The following is a 21,087-nucleotide window of genomic DNA, read 5'->3' on the forward strand; positions in this document are numbered from 1 at the left end:
ACAGTCAGATGTTTTGATGTTTTACCATCATTGTGGGAGGCTTCTCTCATGCCCCTGCATGGGGAACTGTAGCTGACAGAGGGAGCTTGAACCTGCGACCTGTTGGTCTTTAGTCCTGCCAACACAAGAGTTTAACCCATTGCACCACCAGGAGCCATGGTTATAATAAAATGAGTAGGTATTATGAGCAAGACAATTATTACAGGCCTACTGCCTATGAACCTCATGAGCATGCCAATACAAAGGTCCAAGAAGTGGATGATTTGCCGCACTGTTTTTTTTCTTCATGTGGCCATCCACATGGTGGCCTGCTATTCCATGGACAGAGCTGCTGAATTAAAGAAATAGCTAGACAAGGAAAGGATTCTGTGTCTGCGATTACCCACAGAAATTCAGTAATGAAGTCTCACCATAAATGCATTCATGAAAACTAGTGGCAGAAGGCTTGACTACATCAGTCTGTTTCCCTGCATTTGCATCACGACTACTCTTCCTGACAGTGTGACTTACAAAGTTCTCTGAAGTCTAACCTTAAGTCTCATGTGAAAACATATACGCACAACCCAACAAGGCAGGCAGAAAATGGATTGAATGAAGCCACAACAGTGTGAAGGAGTTGATGGAACATACAGAGATGTAATGTTTGGCATGAAGGAGAGGGGAAAGGGTTGGTCGTTAATAGGAAAAGATGTCAAAAAAATTGAAACATAATAATAGTGCAATTTATCCTTGCTAAACGTACTGCAGTGCGCTATAATTAAATATGAAAACCTAAATTTATCTCTGTGTTCGGCTGTCATTAATTTAACAGGGAATGCACATGTTGTAATCTAATGGCTCATTCTACCCCTCACCCCATGTGCAGCATATTAAAATGTATATTAGCCTCAAGGTGCATAAACACACAATAATGGGCCAAAGGTTTTGGCATGTGGCAGAGAGGAGGGGGGATCCACGCTCAAAGGCCGTCAAGTAGCTGGTGATGCAGGGGAGCCACTCACTTAGCCTCATTAAGCCAAAGCTCTCTTTTGCTTGTCTTTTGTTCTGCATGACAGCGGCTTCTTTGTTGTATAATAATTCATTCCAAGTTCGTTCCAAGCTACCGAAACTGGTGAACTGTGGCCATTTTAATGAGAAGTATTGGTGGTATGCATAATCTGGGAGCCACGTGGACTAGGCAATCACAGAGCGCTGCAGCCAGCAAAATGAGACACTGTCGAAATCACAAATTTGTCAAGTTGTTTTTGGACAGGGTATTATAATAAGCACTAAAATATGCACCCTATTACTTTGCATCTGCCAGTCAAAGATCACTGTAATGAATGCATGCTGCAGGGTATGACCAGGGCGTTGTTGTAAGTAAAACAAACTGGAGAGTACAAAAAAGAATTATGTATTTTTGGCAGCGCTTGACTTATTTTTAAATCCTTTTGCATTAGGAGCAGGATTTTTTTTGGCAGAATATCCAATGCCAGCAGCGAACACGTTGAAACTGCCAAAGCTAAAGAGTTAACTGGAATACACTGCTGTTCAACATTTTTGAAATATTAAAATGGCTATGTTTACTAACTGAGGGAAAAAGACAAACCCTTAAATTTGTGCACGCAACACATGTTAACATCCAACACATTTAAAAAGTTCAAAGAAATTAATTCATTTTAAACATTATTCACTATCATCATAGAATCCTTTGCTGAAACAAGTTTGACTGAAACTTGCTTCATAAAATTCTGTAGATATCCACAGTTTTATGAAAGGAGCCTAGTCAAGAATTGTGTGCAATGTCTTTTGATACAGAACCCCCACATACATTTCAGGACAGAGAAACCATGGTCCTTTATATGTTTTGGATTACATTTCCTTTAGTTGTTTAACATGTTGATTTTGGTTTCTGCTTTAAAGGTAAATAACTGAATTAAACTTTTTAGCACAATCATGACATTTTCCTCTTGCACTTGAACCAGCTATTATCATTTTGTTTTGCAAATAATCAATTCTAATAATTCTAATTCTAACAACAATAAGAAGATTGTCTAATAAACTCCAACAGTGTTTACATTTGGGCATATCGAGTATTCATGCCAAGTTTGGTCCAGATCTATCATTGTTTGTGTCCACAGTGCTCTCTGGATGTAGGTGAACCACAACTCCAAAACTCAAGGTCAATGCCCACCAAACACTTCTGATATTTTCTGTTGGTCATGGGAGTTCTGTGTGCCAAGATAGGTTCAATTCCATCATTGGTGGAGTTCAGAATGATCTTTGTTTGTAGGTTAACTATAAATCACAGCAACTACAACTCCCAAATGACAAAATAATCCCCCTCCCACCCCACCAGTATTCAAATTTGGGCATATCAGGTATTTGTGCCAAATTTCATCCAGTGAATGAAAATACATTTTGCGTATCTGATATTTACATTACGATTCATAACAGTAGCAAAATTACAGTTATGAAGTAGCAATGAAAATAATGTTACTGTTGGGGGTACCACAACATGAGGAACAGTTTTATGGGGTCGCGGCATTAGGAAGGTTGAGAACCACTGCTATAAATGGGTTCTAGAAAGTTAAAAATGTTTTTCTTTGCTTACACAAGGTTAAACTGACCTTATGGTTTCATTTCACATGTTTGTATTGGGTTTTTTTAGTAACATTGAACTGCACTGTCTTTTCTTTTTCCCATCTTTTTTTCCTTTTCTCTTCCTCTTTTCTTTTTTGTGGAGTAGGAGCTTATCCCTATTCCATGTTATCTCTGCCTCTGATACCAAATTTTCTATGAAAGAAGTAATACCCAGGAACACAGCCGCATATACTTGTATTGGATTCTCCATCTGGAGTAACACTTCCAGCACTCTAAAATATTTTGGTGCATCATGCAATTAATTAAAAATTTCTGCATGGTGAGCTCTAATTGATGTTGTGCTTTAATTTGCTGGTTTAACAAGAAATGCTTGCCAGTAGGGGTGCCAGAAGTAAGTGAGAGGCAGGCTTTATTGACATATTCTTTGTTTTCTGGCCACTGTGTAAGATATGGAATTTGTCTTACATGACATTAACTTTTAAAGCATAGACACTAGAACATTTCTCTTACCCTCAAAAGACCTAAGTGTATTACTGGGACATAAATACTGGAAGTCTCCAGAGAAAGATGAAGTAAGCCATCAATGATAGGTGCTTGGAAGAAACAGAAAGCACCAGACAGTGACTACATGCCAATTAAACTGCACTGGGGGAATTGGACATTTTTTGCAATATATTTTGAAGACATTTTTGCAATATATTGTGAGCAAATACCTTTTTAATACTACTGTCTTTGTTTGGCCATTTCAAATTTCTTTCCACAAAAGAATGTGGTTTATTTTAATGGTTTTATTTCTTTCCTTTTCTGGGATTCATTGTGAAAGACCGTTTGTCTTTGTGAAAGAATTCTACAAGGTAAATTCCCAAAAGGAATGCCTTGTTTCTCATAGCTATCTGTCTCCTTTCAGATAAAGGTTTCAAGATCAGGCCTTTTCCAAAAGATCTTAAATGTGCAGGAAACGTGACACACAGAAAAATTCAGAGTAGTGCCCTTAAGTTTATGGTGGGATCTGGGAGGTATTTACAACAATGACAATAGTGCTATGATTGTGAATCCACAGCATAGATGAATATGAAGCAATTACAGAGCCATAATTCTAGTTTAAAGATCCATAACTGAACTATAGGATGGCAGCCAATAAAATGTATAAAGCAACTGTGCTCTGGGTTGCTGTGAGTTTTCCGGGTTGTATGGAGAGCTTCCAGAAGCATTATCTCCTGATGTTTCGCCCATATTTTTGGCAAGCATTCTCAGAGGTTGTGAGGTCTGTTGGAAACTAGGCAAGTATGGTTTATATATCTGTGGAATGTTAAGGGTGAGAGAAAGAACTCTTGCCTGCTCAAGGCAAGTGTGAATGTTGTAACTGGCCACCTTCTTCAGCTTTTAATAGTCTTGCAGCTTCAAGGCCTGCCTGCTTCCTGCCTGGGGGAATCCTTTGTTGGGAGTTGTTACCTGGCCCTGCTTTCTAGTCTGGAATTCCCCTATATTCTAAGTGTTGCTCTTTATTTAATGTCTTGATTGTAGAGTTTTTTAAAAATACTGGTAGCCAGAATTTGTTCATTTTCATGGTTTTCTCCTTTGTGTTGAAATTGTGGATTTCAATGGTTCCTCTGTGTAGTCTGACATGGTGGTTTTTAGAGTGGTCTAGCAGTTCTGTGTTCTCAAATAATATGCTGTGTCCAGGTTGGTTCATCAGGTGCTCTGCTATGGCTGACTTCTCTGGTTGAAGTAGTCTGCAGTGCCTTTCATGTTCCTTGATTCATGTTTGGGCAATGCTGTGTTTGGTGGTCCCTATGTAGACTTGTTCACAACTGCATGGTATATGGTAGATTCCTGCAGAGCTGAGAGGATCCCTCTTGTCTTTTGCGGAATGTAGCATTCACTTGATTTTCTTAATGGGTATGTAGATTGTTTCTTCATCAGCTTCCCTATGTGGTCAGTGGTTCCCTTGATGTATGATAAGACCACTGACATGTTACTTGATTCGCAAGCACATGCCTAGTTTCCAACAGACCTCACAACCTCTGAGGATGCCTGCCATAGATGTGGCCGAAACGTCAGGAGAGATTACTTCTGGAACATAGTCATACAGCCTGGAAAAACAGCAACCCGGTGATTCTGGCCATGAAAGCCTTTGACAATACACCTGTGCTCTGTCTGCCTCATTCTGTGCTTGTGTGCATGGAGCACACAAGCAAGGAGCACAAAGAACCAAAAAACAACCAAACAAACAAACAAACTGGTAGATAGAACGAGAAGATGCCTTCTACTTTCCCACCCGGTCTTCCTGGTTTCTGCCTTGCATGATATATGTGTTCCAACTACGAGTAAGTTGTAGCAAGCAGAGAAGGACCACACAAGCAGGCAAGCAGGTTGGTCACTGGTGTTTAAATAATAAGCCTTTAAAAGCAGTGATAATAAGGAAGCAAATTCAATATGCAAAACCCACAATTATGTATGGAAATTGTGAAATAATGGGGAGCGTTGGGGTTGCTACTTTGAGCCTAGATTAGAAGAAAAATTAAAAAGGGGACAAAGTAATACAGCTTGGATTAAAACATGATTTGTTAGTAATGTCTTTAAAGTTCACCAAACTCTCATAGCTAGCCTCTCCCTTCCAGCACTACCAAAATGTATAAAACAGCCAATAGCTCTTTTGGACAGCAATGTTCAAAGTCCAATCTAAATGTTATCCATAACATAAAATATCTAATCTATATAATTAGCTTGATACACAATGGGATTGTTTGTCTGCAAGAAGGAAATGAAAGAAAAAGTAGTCTGCAGTCTATCAGATTTGTTCAGTGGTACAAACATTACCCAAAAAAGAGGAAAAAACATCATATCGTCTTATCAGTTTTCTCGTTCTTTAAAAATGAGACAATCATGAAAACCATCCAGTGTTTGAAAAAGTTTTAAAATCAATCTCAGCAGTCATTAGTGATCAGAACCTTTGAGTGGAAAGAGTAACCAATTTATGGAAGATAAAAGGGAATCAGATAATTCTCTTTTATGGCTAGGTATAACTAATCTGACAGGTTTTTAAATCACAGCTGTGAGCTTGAAAATTCTGTCAATGTTTTTGTTCATCTTCTCCTAGCAAATGACCTACGTTGCGAGGTCAAATTAACATGGAAGGGAAATTTGGATAACATCTGTCAAATGTTTACTTGTGGCTGGAGGCATGCAAAACATTCCAGATTTATTGGGTACTTTCCAGACAAAGTTAAACAAGTCACTGGTACCTAATTATGCCCTTACATTTTGTGGTTGCAACAGCATATGAACATAATAAGAACTCAAAGGATCAGATGAAAAGTCTATCTGGTCCATCATTCTGTTCTCATGTTAAGGTGCAAATGGGAAACTCACAAGAATATAATTGCAATAGCATCCCCTGCTCATTGTCCCCATTTACTGGTATATATAGATGAATAGAGGGAATTATTGTTTAGATTTCTGTAATGTTTAGAATTACATCTTATTCATGCTTATATTTGATGAGGAGAACGGTTGGGTTTGTGAGTTAGCCTGCAATCTTAGAAATGCCATCTATACTTAGTAGAGCTGGCATTTTAATAAATTACAAGATTATGATTCTACTTGCCAGGATTGCATCTAGTAGAATTTTGGGATTCTGATTTGGTGAGTCACCAGAGGTTTCCAGACCCCCTCCCCCTAAATGGTAAACCCTAGGATTCCAGATGTGGGTATCATAGGAGTTAAAGTGGAGTCATAGTGCTATAACTGCATAATGTGAAAGTGTTCTAGAAATGTTGAGATTCAAGGACAGCACATTCTTGCTTGGGCCATATTACTTCCTGATGCAAAATTCTGCTTTTCAGTATACGTATTTCAAGGTAAATAGGATTTTGTTACCTATTTACTTATCCTGTCTTCTATATTCTAGATTGTGTGAAAGCTAGATATGGTGATTAAACAGCTAGGGAAGCTAGCAATATTCTTTTGTTACTAGTTCTATCTTATGCCAGAGATTTGACAGCATAGATTAAAATCTAGCAGCACATTTTACTCAACACTATTATGATATAGAGTTATATTCCAATAGCCAAGCCAGCTTGCACTTTCTGTTGTTAACAGCACTTTATGCAAGGAGCCAGGAAAAAAACCCAGACTGACTTACTGTAGACACAACCTTATCAGACGGGGTACTTTTGGTGGCATGTACTGGTTCATCTTTACTTTTGTGATGGAACCTGCTGGCTCCCATCCCACGATGTAGAGCTACTTTTGGTGGGTCTCTGTGACAAAAGTAAAGACAAAGCAGTGTATGCTACGTGGTGGCAACACAGGAGGCATTTTGTGTTGTATTGGATCAACGAGGGGAAGCTAGGCAGCCAACACTTCCCCCCGTAGGATGGGGTAATGGGTAAGTTGGGCAATGCGAGGTGTGGGGTGACAGGTTCCTCACAACCCCAACAAGCCCCACTATGATGTGTGGTGATACTGGTAGCCCATATGATTAGGATGTAACTGGGGTAATGACCACAAACTAGGATAGCCCCCCACCAAGTTAACACAAAGTATCTTAATTCTAATTAGTTGGAGTTATTGATTGCCAAGATTATAGGATTCCCATTCTATCCCACTTCACTGCTTCATTCTTTGAGTGTGTGTGTGTGTGTGTCTGTGGTTAATTAAGATCCTTCTGGGTTCTGAAATCTTTATTTTCAACAGCTTTGCAAATAATATTTTTAAATACAGTTCACTATTGACACAGCAACATGCTAAGAAAATTATGAATTCCAATTTCTCCAACTTTTCATTCAAATAAACACAGTTATAAAAAAAACTCATAACAATGACTATGTGCACATGTATTGCATAATGCTCTTAAGTTTCTTTAGAATACTGCATTAGGAAAATACAGATGAAGTGTACATGTTTATGAAAATACTCATGAAAGGAGGGGATAGGGTATTGGAAATTAAAGTCAAAACTAACCTCTTGAACCCAAGTTTAACCACACAACATTAGTACTTGAAACAAAGACTATTAATTTTTTAAAAAACTCAGAAATACTGTATTCTCTAGAGTTTCGCGATAGGATTGTCTTTACAATGGAAAGGTAATGTTACAATTTTCAGAGCTTCACAGAGAACAAAGAAACCTCCTCTAACCTCTTACTGAAAAGAACTCCAGTCTTCAGCAATGATAAGCAGAGATTTGGAGGTATCTGACATGCCAAATCCTATTCTTTTGTAAATCTTGGCTTTATACAACATTTTCAACCATGTTATATTAGATTTCTCGAAGGATAATCAATAGGCATGATGTATAACTGAAAGCACTGTTCAAAGCAAATCTCTTCCACAAGCCAGAAACAAAAGCTCAGGTTTTGTTGCTGGAAATCTACTCTGAACTGTTAGGGTGGGGAGGCAAGAGCCGCCAGGGAGCAAATTAAAAAAGCCCGTTCTGACCATGGCTCTCTTTGCTGAAAGCAAAAGTCACCCTGAGCCTGCTGTAACTTATTCCAGCTGGCGATGGTCCCTTAGGATTCCTGTTGCAAATTGGGAATGCTTAAGCATGGCAGCTACGTGGAGAGAATTCCTACATGGTTACAGAGTGGGAGGCATTCTGGGTTCTTGGCACCACCGGATTAATGAGAAGTGAGGTGCCGATCCTCCAGAGGATAAGACTCAACATTCAGATCATAAGGCTATGACCCAAACTCTAAATCTGTTTAATTGGTATGACATTTTCAAAGACATTAATAAACTTGCTAATAGGGAAGCTGTGAGGAAACAAGGATCTGCCTCGTGCAAAGTCAAACCCCTGTCTGAGCTGGAGATTTCCCATGGAACGCTGGAAGGCTTGACTCTAGCATAGCTGAGATTCTGTCTCTCCTTGTTCATGCTGCATGGCCTTCAAAACTGATCACAAATGCCTTCTAAAATGGACTGTATTCTAAGCCGTGCTTCTAAATTTGTGTAATAAAAGGCTTAAAGCTTTCCTGAACTCTGGGAGTGGGGGGAAGCTTGAAATTAGACCCCACCCCCAATGTTCCTCCTTCTCTCTTGAATGTTTTTTGGTTAAGTTTGCAGGCAGTCACTCCAAATTTTGGAGCTCCATAAAACTTAGAATTCCTGTGGGGATAAATGCAGCCCAATAAAGCCTGTTTTCAATTCTGATATTATTGGTTTTTTACACTCCTGCCCCTTGTGGACTCTTGTTTTCAAGAATATCATGGGGAAATCTGTCAGAGGGTTTACTAAAATAAAGATATGCTATAACTAGAGTAACTGTATAAAAAGATACAATTAGCCTTGCATGATTTGTTTTTGAGAAACCTATGTTGCCTTTTAGTGATCACAACATTCATTTCTAAGTGCTTACAGGTAGTTTATTTAATGACCAGATTCAATATCTTTCCTAGTGTTGAGGCTAGGCTGACTGGGCAGTAATTGTTTGGGTCCTCTCTTCCCCTAGGTTTTTGAAGATAGGGACAATATTTGCCCTCTAACCTGCTGGGAATGCTCCTGTTCTCCAGAAATTCTCAAATATGATTGCCATTGATTCTGAAATAACCCCAGCCAGTTCTTTTAATACTCTTGGATGTGATTCATCTGGCCCAGGAGACTTGAATTCATTTAGAATAGACAGGTATTGTTGTAGTGTCTTTATTCTGTGCTGCATTTTCCCAAATGCATCATCTGTTCCATTTCCCCCAGGTTGAGCACTGTTTTCCATTTGGGAGAAAGTAGGTGTTGAGCAGCTGTGTCACCTTTTAGAACTTTGCCAACCTCTGGTGGCCCTAACATTCCCTTGTCCTTTCTTTTGCTACAAATATAACAAAAAAAAGCATTTTTATTATTTTGAGCCCCCCAGTAGACTTGTGTGTGGATCTATTCTACTTTGGTACCTTTGGGAGCACATAACAGTAAGAGTCCTCCCGGTATGAAAACCTGCCCACAACTAAAATAAGAGGGAGTCGATCTTGGCTCCCTCCTCTGCTTTTAGCATCAAAGTTAAGCCCAGCAAACAAAAGAAAACCCCCATTCATTTAAACCTTCTACCAGTTTCCTCTAGAGTAGAGAGTAGAAATAGCTGTAAGGAAGCATTAAACCCAAAGCAGAAAGGAGATTGAAGTGTGCCAGGAAAAAAAGAGGTTTTTTTTAAGGAAGCCCAGGAAGGATAGCTCCAGGAGGTCATCGCTCTTCCTTACCCGGAAGTGGGAAAACCTCCTTTAAATGCCTTGGAAAAAGTGCATGATGTGGTGCAGGCCTGGGAGAGAAAGCACTAGGCTTGGGTAACTACGGAAAAATTTGGTTCTAAACTCGTTTCGTTTTTAGGGGGTTTTTGCATTTCGTTTTTTAAAAGAATTCCAAAATTTTTCTTTAAAAAAGTTCGATATATATGAATTTCGTAAAATTATGAAACAATTACGAAACAATTACGAATCGATTCGTTAATGGCGGACGCGATTGCGCAATATGCTAAAAAACCCTCCAAATGGGACAGGGGGAACTTCTGAAGCTTCCCTCTCCCTCTGTTGTTGACTGTTGGTGTGATAATTTATTTTTTATCACTTATAAAACAAACAACAACCCTAAAACTTGCACCAGACATATGGAAATAATTTCGAAACAATTTCAAAACAATATCGAAACAATATCGAAACAATTACGAAATAAATTGAAAAAATTGTTTCAATTTTTAATTACTCCTGCATGGCTCAATATCGAATCGTAAGCTAATTTAAACACGAATTAATAACGAATTACGAAATTAATGAACGAAACTGCCCAAGCCTAGAAAGCACACGTGCCTGCAATAAAGTGCCACCCAGAACTTGCTTCCTTGCCTTGGAAAGAGAGTGTGTGTGTGGTGTAAGGTAAGAAGCTACCTTAAAGAATGCACACCTGCCTTCAGCACCTCTCCTCTAAAGTACAAACAGCTTTAAAGCCTTCTTAAAGTGTGCACATCTGCCTGTAGCACCTCTCTAGAAACAGGTAAAATGCCTCCTTAACGCATGCATGTCTGCCTGCAGTACCTCTCCTCTAGAGTAGAAAGAAACAGATTTAAAGCCTTCTCAAAGCATGTATGCCTTCCTATAGCACCTCTCCTCTAGAACAGACAGCTTTAAGAAGCCTCCATTAAATGCCTTGGAAAGAGTGTGTGCAGGTCCGGGAGAGAAAGCATGTGCACCTGCCTGCAGCATCTCTCCTCCAGAGTAGAAACAGCTTAAATGCCTACAGTAATGGGAAGGGGGGGGGGCTGGGAAGCCCTCCCCCCATAATGGGCTGGATAGAACCTGAATCTTTCAGCACCCCAGAGCGAAAATAGATACCCGCCTTCCCAAGTTTGGGAGGCTCCCGAAATGGATTGCAGTTTATCTGGAATGCACAGCCTACTCCCCAGCAAGCCTTAACTACACTGAAGCTTTTCTGACTTTCTCCCTACGTACATTGGCTAGTCATTTGAATTCTTCTTTGGTGATTTTCTTCTTTAGTGATTTTCTCCTTTTCCATTTCTTGCACATTTCCCTTTTACATTGCAGTCCAGTCAAAAGTTCTTTAGACATACATCCTGGTTTCTTTAAACACCTCCCATTTTTCCTTTTAATTAGAACTGTATCACATCTTCAATTTTACTTTTAAGAAGCTCTCGTATATCACAAACTTCCTTCTCTTTGAGTATTTCTGACTACAGGATCACAACCAGTATTAAGTTGATTGAATTCAGCATTCCTGAAGTCAGACTTACGTCTAGAATTACAGCTTTCAGAAAGTCTAGCTACTGCATGCCCACAGAGTGAGATAAAATGAAAGACTAGCAAATTTTGTTATTTCATATTGCATAGCCAGAGGGTCAAACTAGACAATATGCTTAGCATGCAATTAGAAGTGAGGCTTCTTTAGATAGTGAAATATGTTTGTTTTTCTTAACATGTGCTGTCTTTCACTCTGTATCTTTCAGTTCAATTGTGATTAACTGTCAGAAGATAAACCTGGGTTCAATTTGCAAGTCTGACTTCTGAGGCATGAAACTCTGGCCCCTTCTACATTGCCATATAATCCAGATTATCAAAACAGACAATCCACATTATCTGCATTGAAATGGATTATACGAGTCTACACTGCCATGTAAACCAGTTCATCTCAGATAATCCAGATTTTATATGGCAGTGTAGATGGGGCCTATAAGGAAGTTCTGTTGCTAGAAGGGGAAATATGCTTATCACTGGAAATGTGCAGTAATTGTAATGTTAGATCTTAAAGACTATTCTACATATGTTTTCTTTCAGTATCAAATAAATAGTTTCCAGGTAAAACAACATCTTTAACCCACCACCTGTTCTCCCAGCTAGAAAGAGTTAAGGTGACTAAAAAATGCTGGCAGATCTCCTCTGTAAGAAGCAAAGCATCACAGATTATATTGAGTGTTCTAACAGTGCCATGGCTACCATACTGGCAGAAATTTCATGCAAGCAACACTCTCTGGTTCTTTTAAATAGCTTCCCAGACATCGAGATGCATATAAAAAATTAAGCATAAATATTGCAACATTAAAACTGAAGTCCTGATTTAAAATAAGCAAGAAATATAAACCAAATTAATAATGGGAATCTGTACTGGACTATTCTAGGCATAATCAAAATGCAATAATAAATTATTTGATTAATTCGCAAACTAAGAGTTTCTGAAATGAGATAACATTGTCTTCCCATATCAGCACACCATATGATGAACCAACTCAAGAGGACCTTTTTTCTTTTTCTTTTTTTCTTTTTTTTCCGTTTTGCATAGGAGGAGCCCTGTTATTAATTTGGCAAAGGCAAAAGTTAGGAATCTGGCATTGTTCAGCTTGTGAGACTAGGCCATAAAAGTGGACAAATTTCTTAAATAGTAGCACAGTAGCAGTTTGAATGTTTATATTAAAATCTGGTATAAAAACTGTGCAAATAAGTAAATGAAAATAAAAAAGTCAGTCCTCTACTTTTATAAGTTTCGCTTTTGCAGATATGATCAATGTGTTCGTGCTCGGAATTTCTAGGTTCCCCAGAACAACAGAACTTGACCATAGAGTTACACAGGAGGACTTAGAAATTACTAGTAAATCTTTGCCTCTTGCTTCTGCAGATAAAAGTGAATTTTTGCAAGTACTTTTAAACAATCTATTGTCTCTCTTTCTCTCTTCTTTTTGTATGGTCCAAGTAAGGAAAAGGGGCCTCTGTAACATACCTTTCCCACTAGGTCAGCAATTGAGGGTACAGGTTTTCCTTTCTGGTGTCTTATAGTCGGTGGACTCTGCCCATCCCAGTCTTGAAGTTCTTCTATGCTCTTCAGATAAAGCAAAGCCTTCAGCCCAGTGCAATAGTCTTCAATCACAGTAAAGTCTTGATTCTGTATTGCACTGCACACCTACAAAAAGACGTACAATGAATTACTATAATATAAGAGGCAGAAGGTTGATCAAAGATGACAGTTGTTCAGACCACTGGTTTTTCTGTCTCTTCTCACAATGTGTTAGCTGTTGTAGACTTTCAGTTAACTTAAGTTGTTTTATTTTAGGTTTTCTGGGTCATCCACAAAGTACAACTCAAATCATGAAGATATAGACCATCAAACTCTTTAAAAAAACACAAAAAACAGCTACAAAATAAAATAAACAACAGAATTAAGGACTGTAAAACATAGATACAAAAAGACAAAAGACTAAAAAGGGGGAGGGGGAAGGTCCCACTAGAAGGATCATAATGTAGTCATCAAACACTATTCTCTTGGGAAATCAATCAGTATTAGTAAGAAAATTAAAACAAACCCAATGATTGTGTCACTACATACATTTTGAAAAGAGGCGTATTACTTATATGATAGCCAGTCCAGTTATCAAGATTCCATAGGTTCGGTCAAACATTTAAATATTCTGATTTTTAAAAATCAGTTTTACTCCTGTACAGCTGCACAATAATGCATGCACTTAGTCCCTTATATTTACATTCCAGAGCACAAATATTACAAACATTTTTTTTTAATTGGGGAATGACATAATTGTACCTTCCTTGAACAGAAAACTTGAAGGTCAGCCTGAGATTCCTGCCATTTACTATTTCCAGATACTGTCCTACAGCCTATTCAGAACCTAAAAGGATATTATAAATTAGATTAAGCCCTTGAAACTGGGAAATAACTGTATAATGTATCTGGGTCAGAGGGAATGTGTTATAGATGATGTTGTCATGGAATAATAAGAGCGTAAAAACATTTTAATGTTATCATGTCAATATAGGTTTTGATGTGTGATTGCAATGATAGCATTCACTGATTTCTTTCCAAATGTTATCTGTTTAGAATAATTTCAAAAATGTATTTGCATTTAGCCACTTTTATACATCTTTGTCATTATCTGCTACTACTGGTATTAGTAATACTGCTACTAGATTATGGCTATGGTTTTGTATCACCTACTTCATGTTGGAATATGTAAATTACCCAGCATTTCTTTAAATCAGTGGTTCTCAATCTATTGTCCATGGACCACCAGTGGTCCTCAAGAACGAAAATATGGTCTGCAGCCTCACCATTACAACACCGTTGCCTTGAAACCATGTGGCAATGAGAGACCTCACAAAACTCTCTTATAGTGTCGAGGCGAAGGGGATGTCAGGAGGGGAGAGGCTGGCTACCAACAATACATTACTACTACCACATCAACTCTAGATTATTAAATATGGTTTTCTATGGGTGAGCAGATGGCAACTACTGGACGGCATATGTTCTGTATCAGAAACTAGAGCTGATATGGCCTATCCAATGCAATTTTCTGAATCAGCACCCCAAATAACCAAACTGAATCTAAAGTTGACCAAAAACCGATTCGTAACCCTTTTGGTACTAATGTTGGAAAGTGGTCCCTGATCAAAGAAACGTTGGGAGCCACTGCTTACTGAATCAATGTCTAGGATTAACCACAGATATCACTGTAATTGGGATTTGGTAGCAGAGAGCTGAGGCTGTTGCATATAAGTTTGTAGTAACCCAATGAAGTTTTCATGAGGGTTGGAGTGTAGTGGATAAAGATAGAAGTGAGAGAGTTAGTTTGTACATGCTGTAAATACTTTGTTAGTATTTGTACTCTTACTGCAAATTAAGAAAGAAAAGCCTTCCAGTTGGAACAAAGAGCTTTGTGTTTGAGTGTTGTTTTTGTTCCTTCACTTCACTGCAAGAAGGTATTTGGCTCGCTAACAGAAGTTAAGAGCTTCTGCTATACAACAAGGAATTTCATGCTGATTTGAACCTCGATACTTCACTACATAACCACCTTGGGTTACACACTGAAATAATGTCTCCAGGCCCACCCACTCCCAGTCCCCACTTAATAGGCAGCAACCACTGCAAGTGACAAGAGTTTGTTCCCTTTTCAGTTGGGAAGAAGCTGACTATTTTTTCCCACACTGCCGTGTGGACAATCTCTTGTGCAACAGCAAGAACCAAGGTCATAATTGCAATGTGCAAGTTTGTGGATAGATAGTAACATCAATCTGCCACTTCCCAACTGACTGGGGAACACACCCCTTTTGTCCCCAGAAATTGCTGCCCAGTTAGTGGGAATCAGGGGACGTTTACAGTTCCTATATGTCCCCAAACTAGGGAATACCCAGGAATTGGGAATACAAAATAACTAAAAAACTGATATTTCTAGATTGCACATTTGTTGATGCCTTACAGAATTCCAGCCTACATCTCAAGGAATGTTTGAGTAAAGATGAACAGTAACATATTCGCATTTAACCAGAATATTAAAAACTTTGATTTGCCTTCTATGTTTATTAGTAACGATCTCCCACCCACTCCATATTTTTCAAAGGCAAGTTAAGCTCTGGACCATGCTTTTGGAAATAGAATATGGTCAACTACCAAGAAAATGTTTCCATGTGACCGTCCAAAATTAATTCACACAATTTGCAAGGTTGCATCTGATAAATCCCCATACAGCATTATTGAACTTTTATTCTTGGTGTCACATACTGTATTACAAGCTGTTGTTCAGGAGGAAGAAAGCACACGTTACCTTTTGAAATACTGTATACTGCAGCTGCATGAGAAGAAACAAGGAATTCGTATAAAATATGCACAAGAACATTTCCTATGCAGCCCATTTACATTACATAAAATCTGTTTCTCTGGAGGAATAGTGTGAGCATTAATTAGGTCTGTTATGTCTTCCATAGATTTAAGCTCTTTCGCTCTCTCTTTTCCTCCAGAACAATTATAGAGAACATCATTATAATTTCCTCCACAGGTTATTTAACTGTAAAACTCAACCAATGCTTTATTTAAATTTCTTTGTTCACTAAGGGCTTCTAATTTTTAAACATATGAGTAACACTATTCCTAGTTAGTCAGAAAATGAAAGGAGGCATTGAAAATTCAGGTTACAAATATGCTAGTTTATATAATCCAAATAAGCCCCACTCCATTGCTGAAACCTTGAACTGTTACGATAATGGTGCACCTGAGCTATGCAAGAGCATTATATTTAATCTTATAAATAATCTATCTATTAATATTTGTCACCTTATCTTGGCAGCATGATATCAGAATGCAACCAATTTATGGATTCAAAAAGGAACACAATCCAGTCTAATTCTCCATTGTGCATCAAACATATTCCCAGAGTACCATAGCGAGCTTTAGTAAAAACCCTGCACCATTAAGTACAGCAAGAAATAAAGCAATGGGGCACAGCAAAATACTTGTACTAAGTCATACCTGTACTAAGTAATGTGGATGGGTATGTCAAGTACAGAACCTGAGTCAGCTGTATAGGACAGCAGGAGTTGATGCAATCAGATTTTAAGCATTGTTATATGCTGAGGTAGGACTGCTTCCCACCAAAGTCTTCCATTTCAGCACCTGCAATATACTCAAAGAGGCCATCAGGCTTGAAGCTATACATTGTGATTGTGATGATGGGAATTTCCTATGCCAGTGGAGAAATGAATCTATTCTAAAAATGTCTCTTTTAAAGTAGCTTTGCAAGTTGCCGAACCTATTTGGGGGCTGGGCTTTAGTACTTTGGATAGCTCCTCCAAGTCTAAAACAGCCTAACAGATTCACTTCAATCATGCCATGGAAGCCACTCGTTGCCACTGGTGATGGCGCTTCTGAATGATGTCAATTTGAATTCCCTGCCTTCTTCAACAGTGCTTTCAGAAGAGTGACTTGCTCTGGCTGTTTCTTGATTTGATTATGATTCCTCAACCAAAAGACCTATTTTGTGACTTCTAGGAATGGCAACTGGTACCAGCTGCCCCTCTCCCCAAGATATTTGAACATCTCATCTGAAGACATGAGATTCCTGGGAAGATACAGGTCTTGTTTGTTCCATTAAGTACAGTTACAGCCTGCTTTTCCTTCAGGAGCTAAAGGCAGTATGTGTGGTTCTCCTCTCTATTTTTATCCTGATAGCTACCAGATGACAAAGGTTATGCTGAGATATTGTGACTGAAGGTAGTTTGTTAGTGGGATCTTGGTGCCGGGTCATATTACGACTAGACCATTGCTTCTTTACAGATGAAACTGCCACTTAAAACTCAAGATTATGCCTCTTTGATTAAATACTCAGAGGTGTAGAGAAGATGAACTCTCTTGTCTGCTCTCTTTATTTCTGCTTTCCTGGCCTCTTTTTGAGGGCCAGCAATTTCACAGATTCATCAGTCACCATGTGCATCAGGATATAAATAAGCAGCAAAGATTGACTATTCTATCATACTCGCCCCCATATGTTGTATCTATCTAACACCAAAACAGTGATATTTCTATGTACTGCATTTAGTAATAACGTGAACAGACAATCAGAGGAGATCAAAGTGAGTTTCAAAGTAGTTTCCAGGCAATCAGACAGCAGCCGCTTTCATCTGTGCTGTTACAGTGGCAGCACACTCTTTGGAGATCACAAATGTTTCATTCTTCTATCATTTTTTTCTCTTTCTTTGTCGAAGTCATAAAATTCCAGCATTTACCAGAATGCCATCTTGCTTTACCCAAAAGATGGGGATTTAGTTCTGTTTTACTACTGAACGGTAAGAGATTGCTGAGTAAAAAGTGCTTTCCAAATGCCATCCTATTAGGCAGGCAGCCTTTGACCTCAAGCTTCTAATTTTCTGATCATATCAATGGGATAAGCAAAGAAAATGAAGTGGTTCGTATCTTTGAAAGGTCCAGCAACACACAGGCTGTTTTGCATTTCTGCTTTTAATTTGGCTGACTTTTCTTTGAAATGTTCTTCAGAAGTAAAGCACCACAGGTGTACAAAACATATATGCAGCCCCTTTGATTCGTCATTGCATTATACTTTCTTATTCATTTTGGCAGTGATAAATACAAAATATATTAACCTTTTCCTTCAGCATTACAAAAAAATAATCCTTTGATTACCTTTTGAAAATAGCTTTGGTAATATTTTTGGCAATATAGAATATCAAATGAACATACTTCATGGAGCTCGTACAATACCTTCTACTAGATACAAAGTCTAAATTTGTGTCTAATATGAATAAACACATTTGAAAAAAAAGATCTGGAGAAAAAGTTTAGTTTTGTTTATTCCACAATAGATGTTATTCTATTGTGGACTATTGTGGACTAGGTGAATTACAACTCCCAAACTCAAGGTCAATGCCCACCAAGCCATTCTAGCATTTTCTGTTGGTCATGGGATTTCTGTGTGGCCAGGTCTGATTCAATTCCATCGTTGGTGGAGTTCAGAATGCTCTTTGATTGTAGGCAAACTATAAATCCCAGCAACTACAACTCCCAAATGACAACATCAATCTGCCCCCAACCCCATCAGTATTCAAATTTGGGCGTATCGGGTATTTGTGCCAAATTTGGTCCAGTGAATGAAAATCCATCCTGCATATCAGATATTTACATTACGATTCATAGCAGCAGCAAAATTACAGTTATGAAGTAGCAACACAAATAATGTTATGGCTGGGGGTCACCACAACATAAGGAACTGTATTAAGGGGTCGCGGCATTAGGTAGGTTGAGAACCACTGCTCTATACCGTATTCATACTCAGTGATACATACTACAACACACTTTGGGGGGGGGGGGTTTAAAAAGTTCTTATTTATTTATTTATTTATTTACTTCATTTATACCCCGCCTTTCTTGACCCAAGAGGGGACTCAAGGCAGCTTACAAATCCAGCAAAAATTCAGTGCCGCACAGGTAACAATAAACCACATCTCATAAAAATATAAACAATCTAAGCATATAAACAATTAAAACTCATACCAATCTATCAAACACATTAAACACCACAAAAATGTTGAGTCATGGTCTCATATCCAAATCATTTTCCAAAATCCATAGTCCATTATTCAAGCTGTTAAAAGTTCTCAAGCAATGAAAATACTGCAGAGGACTGTAAAGCAAAGCATTTGATTGGTGAATGTATGACCGTTCTAGATACTGTCCAGAAAAGTTTTTCTTGCTGATTCTGTCAAATATGCCAAGTGGCCAGAAATCTAAAATTGATGTCAAAGAAGAAGAAGAAGAAGAGGAAGAAGAAGGCGGCGACGACAACAACTGGAATGTCTAGAGACCCATCTATCTGAAAACTAAACATTTAGGCCAAAAACACTAGGGAGCTGGGGAGGAAAGAAGCTAGGAAGCAAGGATTTTCTCTCTTTTTGGCTTCATTCAGGACAGACTTTCTGTGGTCCATAGAGACCGCACTCTGAGCAGACAGAGAACTGTAATGAACAATATCATTAAAGCTGGAGTCGGTTGTTCCCTTGAGGCACATTCCCATGGGGCCATACTTTTGTAAGCTGCAAGTCTATCAAAACCAGCCAGCAAAACAATTTTTCTGTCTTGGGACCTCAATTTAGTCCTGGAGTGATTAACCTCTCATCCTTTTGAGCTTCTTCCTTCAATACTGCTATATTTTCTTTCCGTTAAAATTGCTTTCGGGTTCCATCAGCTTGGCTATAAGAATTTGTGAACTCAATTTTGTGTCCACGAGAGAAACTTATTTGTGATCTATGAAAGGAGAAAGTTCTCTGACCCCTAGAGTACTCCAGGAATAACGTAGGAAACCCACTTCCACAATACCCTAAGAGACTGCTACTTCTTGTTTTCTCCATATAATAACTTTCAAGCAGGATGTGCCAAATGTAGGTTGTTGGATCATTTTTGGAAAAAAATGTAGTTCCTAATTTTTCTTTCACTGCATTCAAAAATTACTCTTTGACCAGGCTGTTCACATTGTGAGACATGCTGATTTTGATTATCTTGCAATATAAAGCATTAATTCCTCTTTGGTAGAAAGCACCTCAATGGTACAAAGTCAACCTTTATCCATACATGAAATTTGAGCCACAACTAGTGAAATAAACATTACTTTATGAAGTTACAAAATTGCAGCATTCTTAACAATAGACTCCACCCCACCCAACTAAGATTTTTGTTTTCTTTGCATCTCTTACCTCTTTTGCAAAAGTAGCTTCAAAGATGATATTTCTAATATTATTTTATAAAGAGGTTGAAGCAAAACCAGCCTTAAAGACCAAATACTACTTTTCTCCACCACTACAATCACCTCCTCCTTCTTTGATAGTTGAAAAACAATATTCATGGTGAAATCATCAAAGCTTTCTTTGAGTAAACATTAGAAACCTACCATTGATGCAAAAGAGAAGAATGTCGTCAGGACTTCACATTATAAGACATTTCGTATTGTGTTGTCAGAAAAGACAAATACATTATTCAACTCAGAAAATAAATTCTCAAACGATTCTAAAGCTAAAATGAGCTTGATTCCACATTCAAAAACGGTGGCTATAGATACACAGAGAGAAAGAGAAAGAAAGGTAGAGAAACACACACATATATGGTCCACATTGTTGAAAGCAACCCGTGCATTCTTTTCCTGGTTACAGCTGCTAGAAATAATGATTGCAGAATCCTTTTCAACAAAAGGTCATTTATGTCAATGGACAGCACATAGAGGATCAGATCACCTACGGTAATTGCAAATTAATGCTCTACTGCTAATGCATTAACTACACACTATTGATCTACAATTGAATCATATGGGCTGCTGTGAAGTGATTTTTACTTTAATATTTTTTGTGCTTTATGGCATATTCCATAATGCATTTTCTCTTTCAACTGGAGTTTTCTATAATTGTCTCCATTTTTAATTTTCTACAGTGAGATGATTTCTAAAAATGCATGTCTTTGCCTTTCAAAAGTCACACAAATATACACACACAATGACGGGAAAGATGTGACACGGTAGATGGCATATGTGAAAGAAAAGAGACCCGTGAAAAGATGGAAAAGCTTATTTGCCAACCAAAGAATGAAAGCAGGCTCAATTAAAAATAAAGAAAACATATGTTGCAGTGGAATGCTACAAATTGTACAACAAATGTAACTAACGATTAATTTGGCTTTTGTCAAAGAAGTGTTGTGAATTTGGAATAATGTATCTGCCAGTTGTTGTATGTCTAACACAAAT

The 21,087-nt window shown here is 38.2% G+C and overlaps 1 protein-coding gene across 1 annotated transcript in view; it reads right to left on the minus strand.

Annotated features, from left to right (window-relative positions):
• Positions 1-21,087, minus strand: part of DPYD (dihydropyrimidine dehydrogenase) — a 594,355-nt gene that overhangs the window by 55,799 nt on the left and 517,469 nt on the right. The window contains exon 20 of the mRNA XM_060773944.2: positions 12,789-12,968. Within this exon, the coding sequence (XP_060629927.2) occupies positions 12,789-12,968 (180 nt within the window). The remainder of the gene's footprint in view (positions 1-12,788; positions 12,969-21,087) is intronic.

The sequence above is a fragment of the Anolis sagrei genome, chromosome 4 (assembly GCF_037176765.1).
Source record: "Anolis sagrei isolate rAnoSag1 chromosome 4, rAnoSag1.mat, whole genome shotgun sequence".
NCBI lineage: Eukaryota > Metazoa > Chordata > Lepidosauria > Squamata > Dactyloidae > Anolis > Anolis sagrei.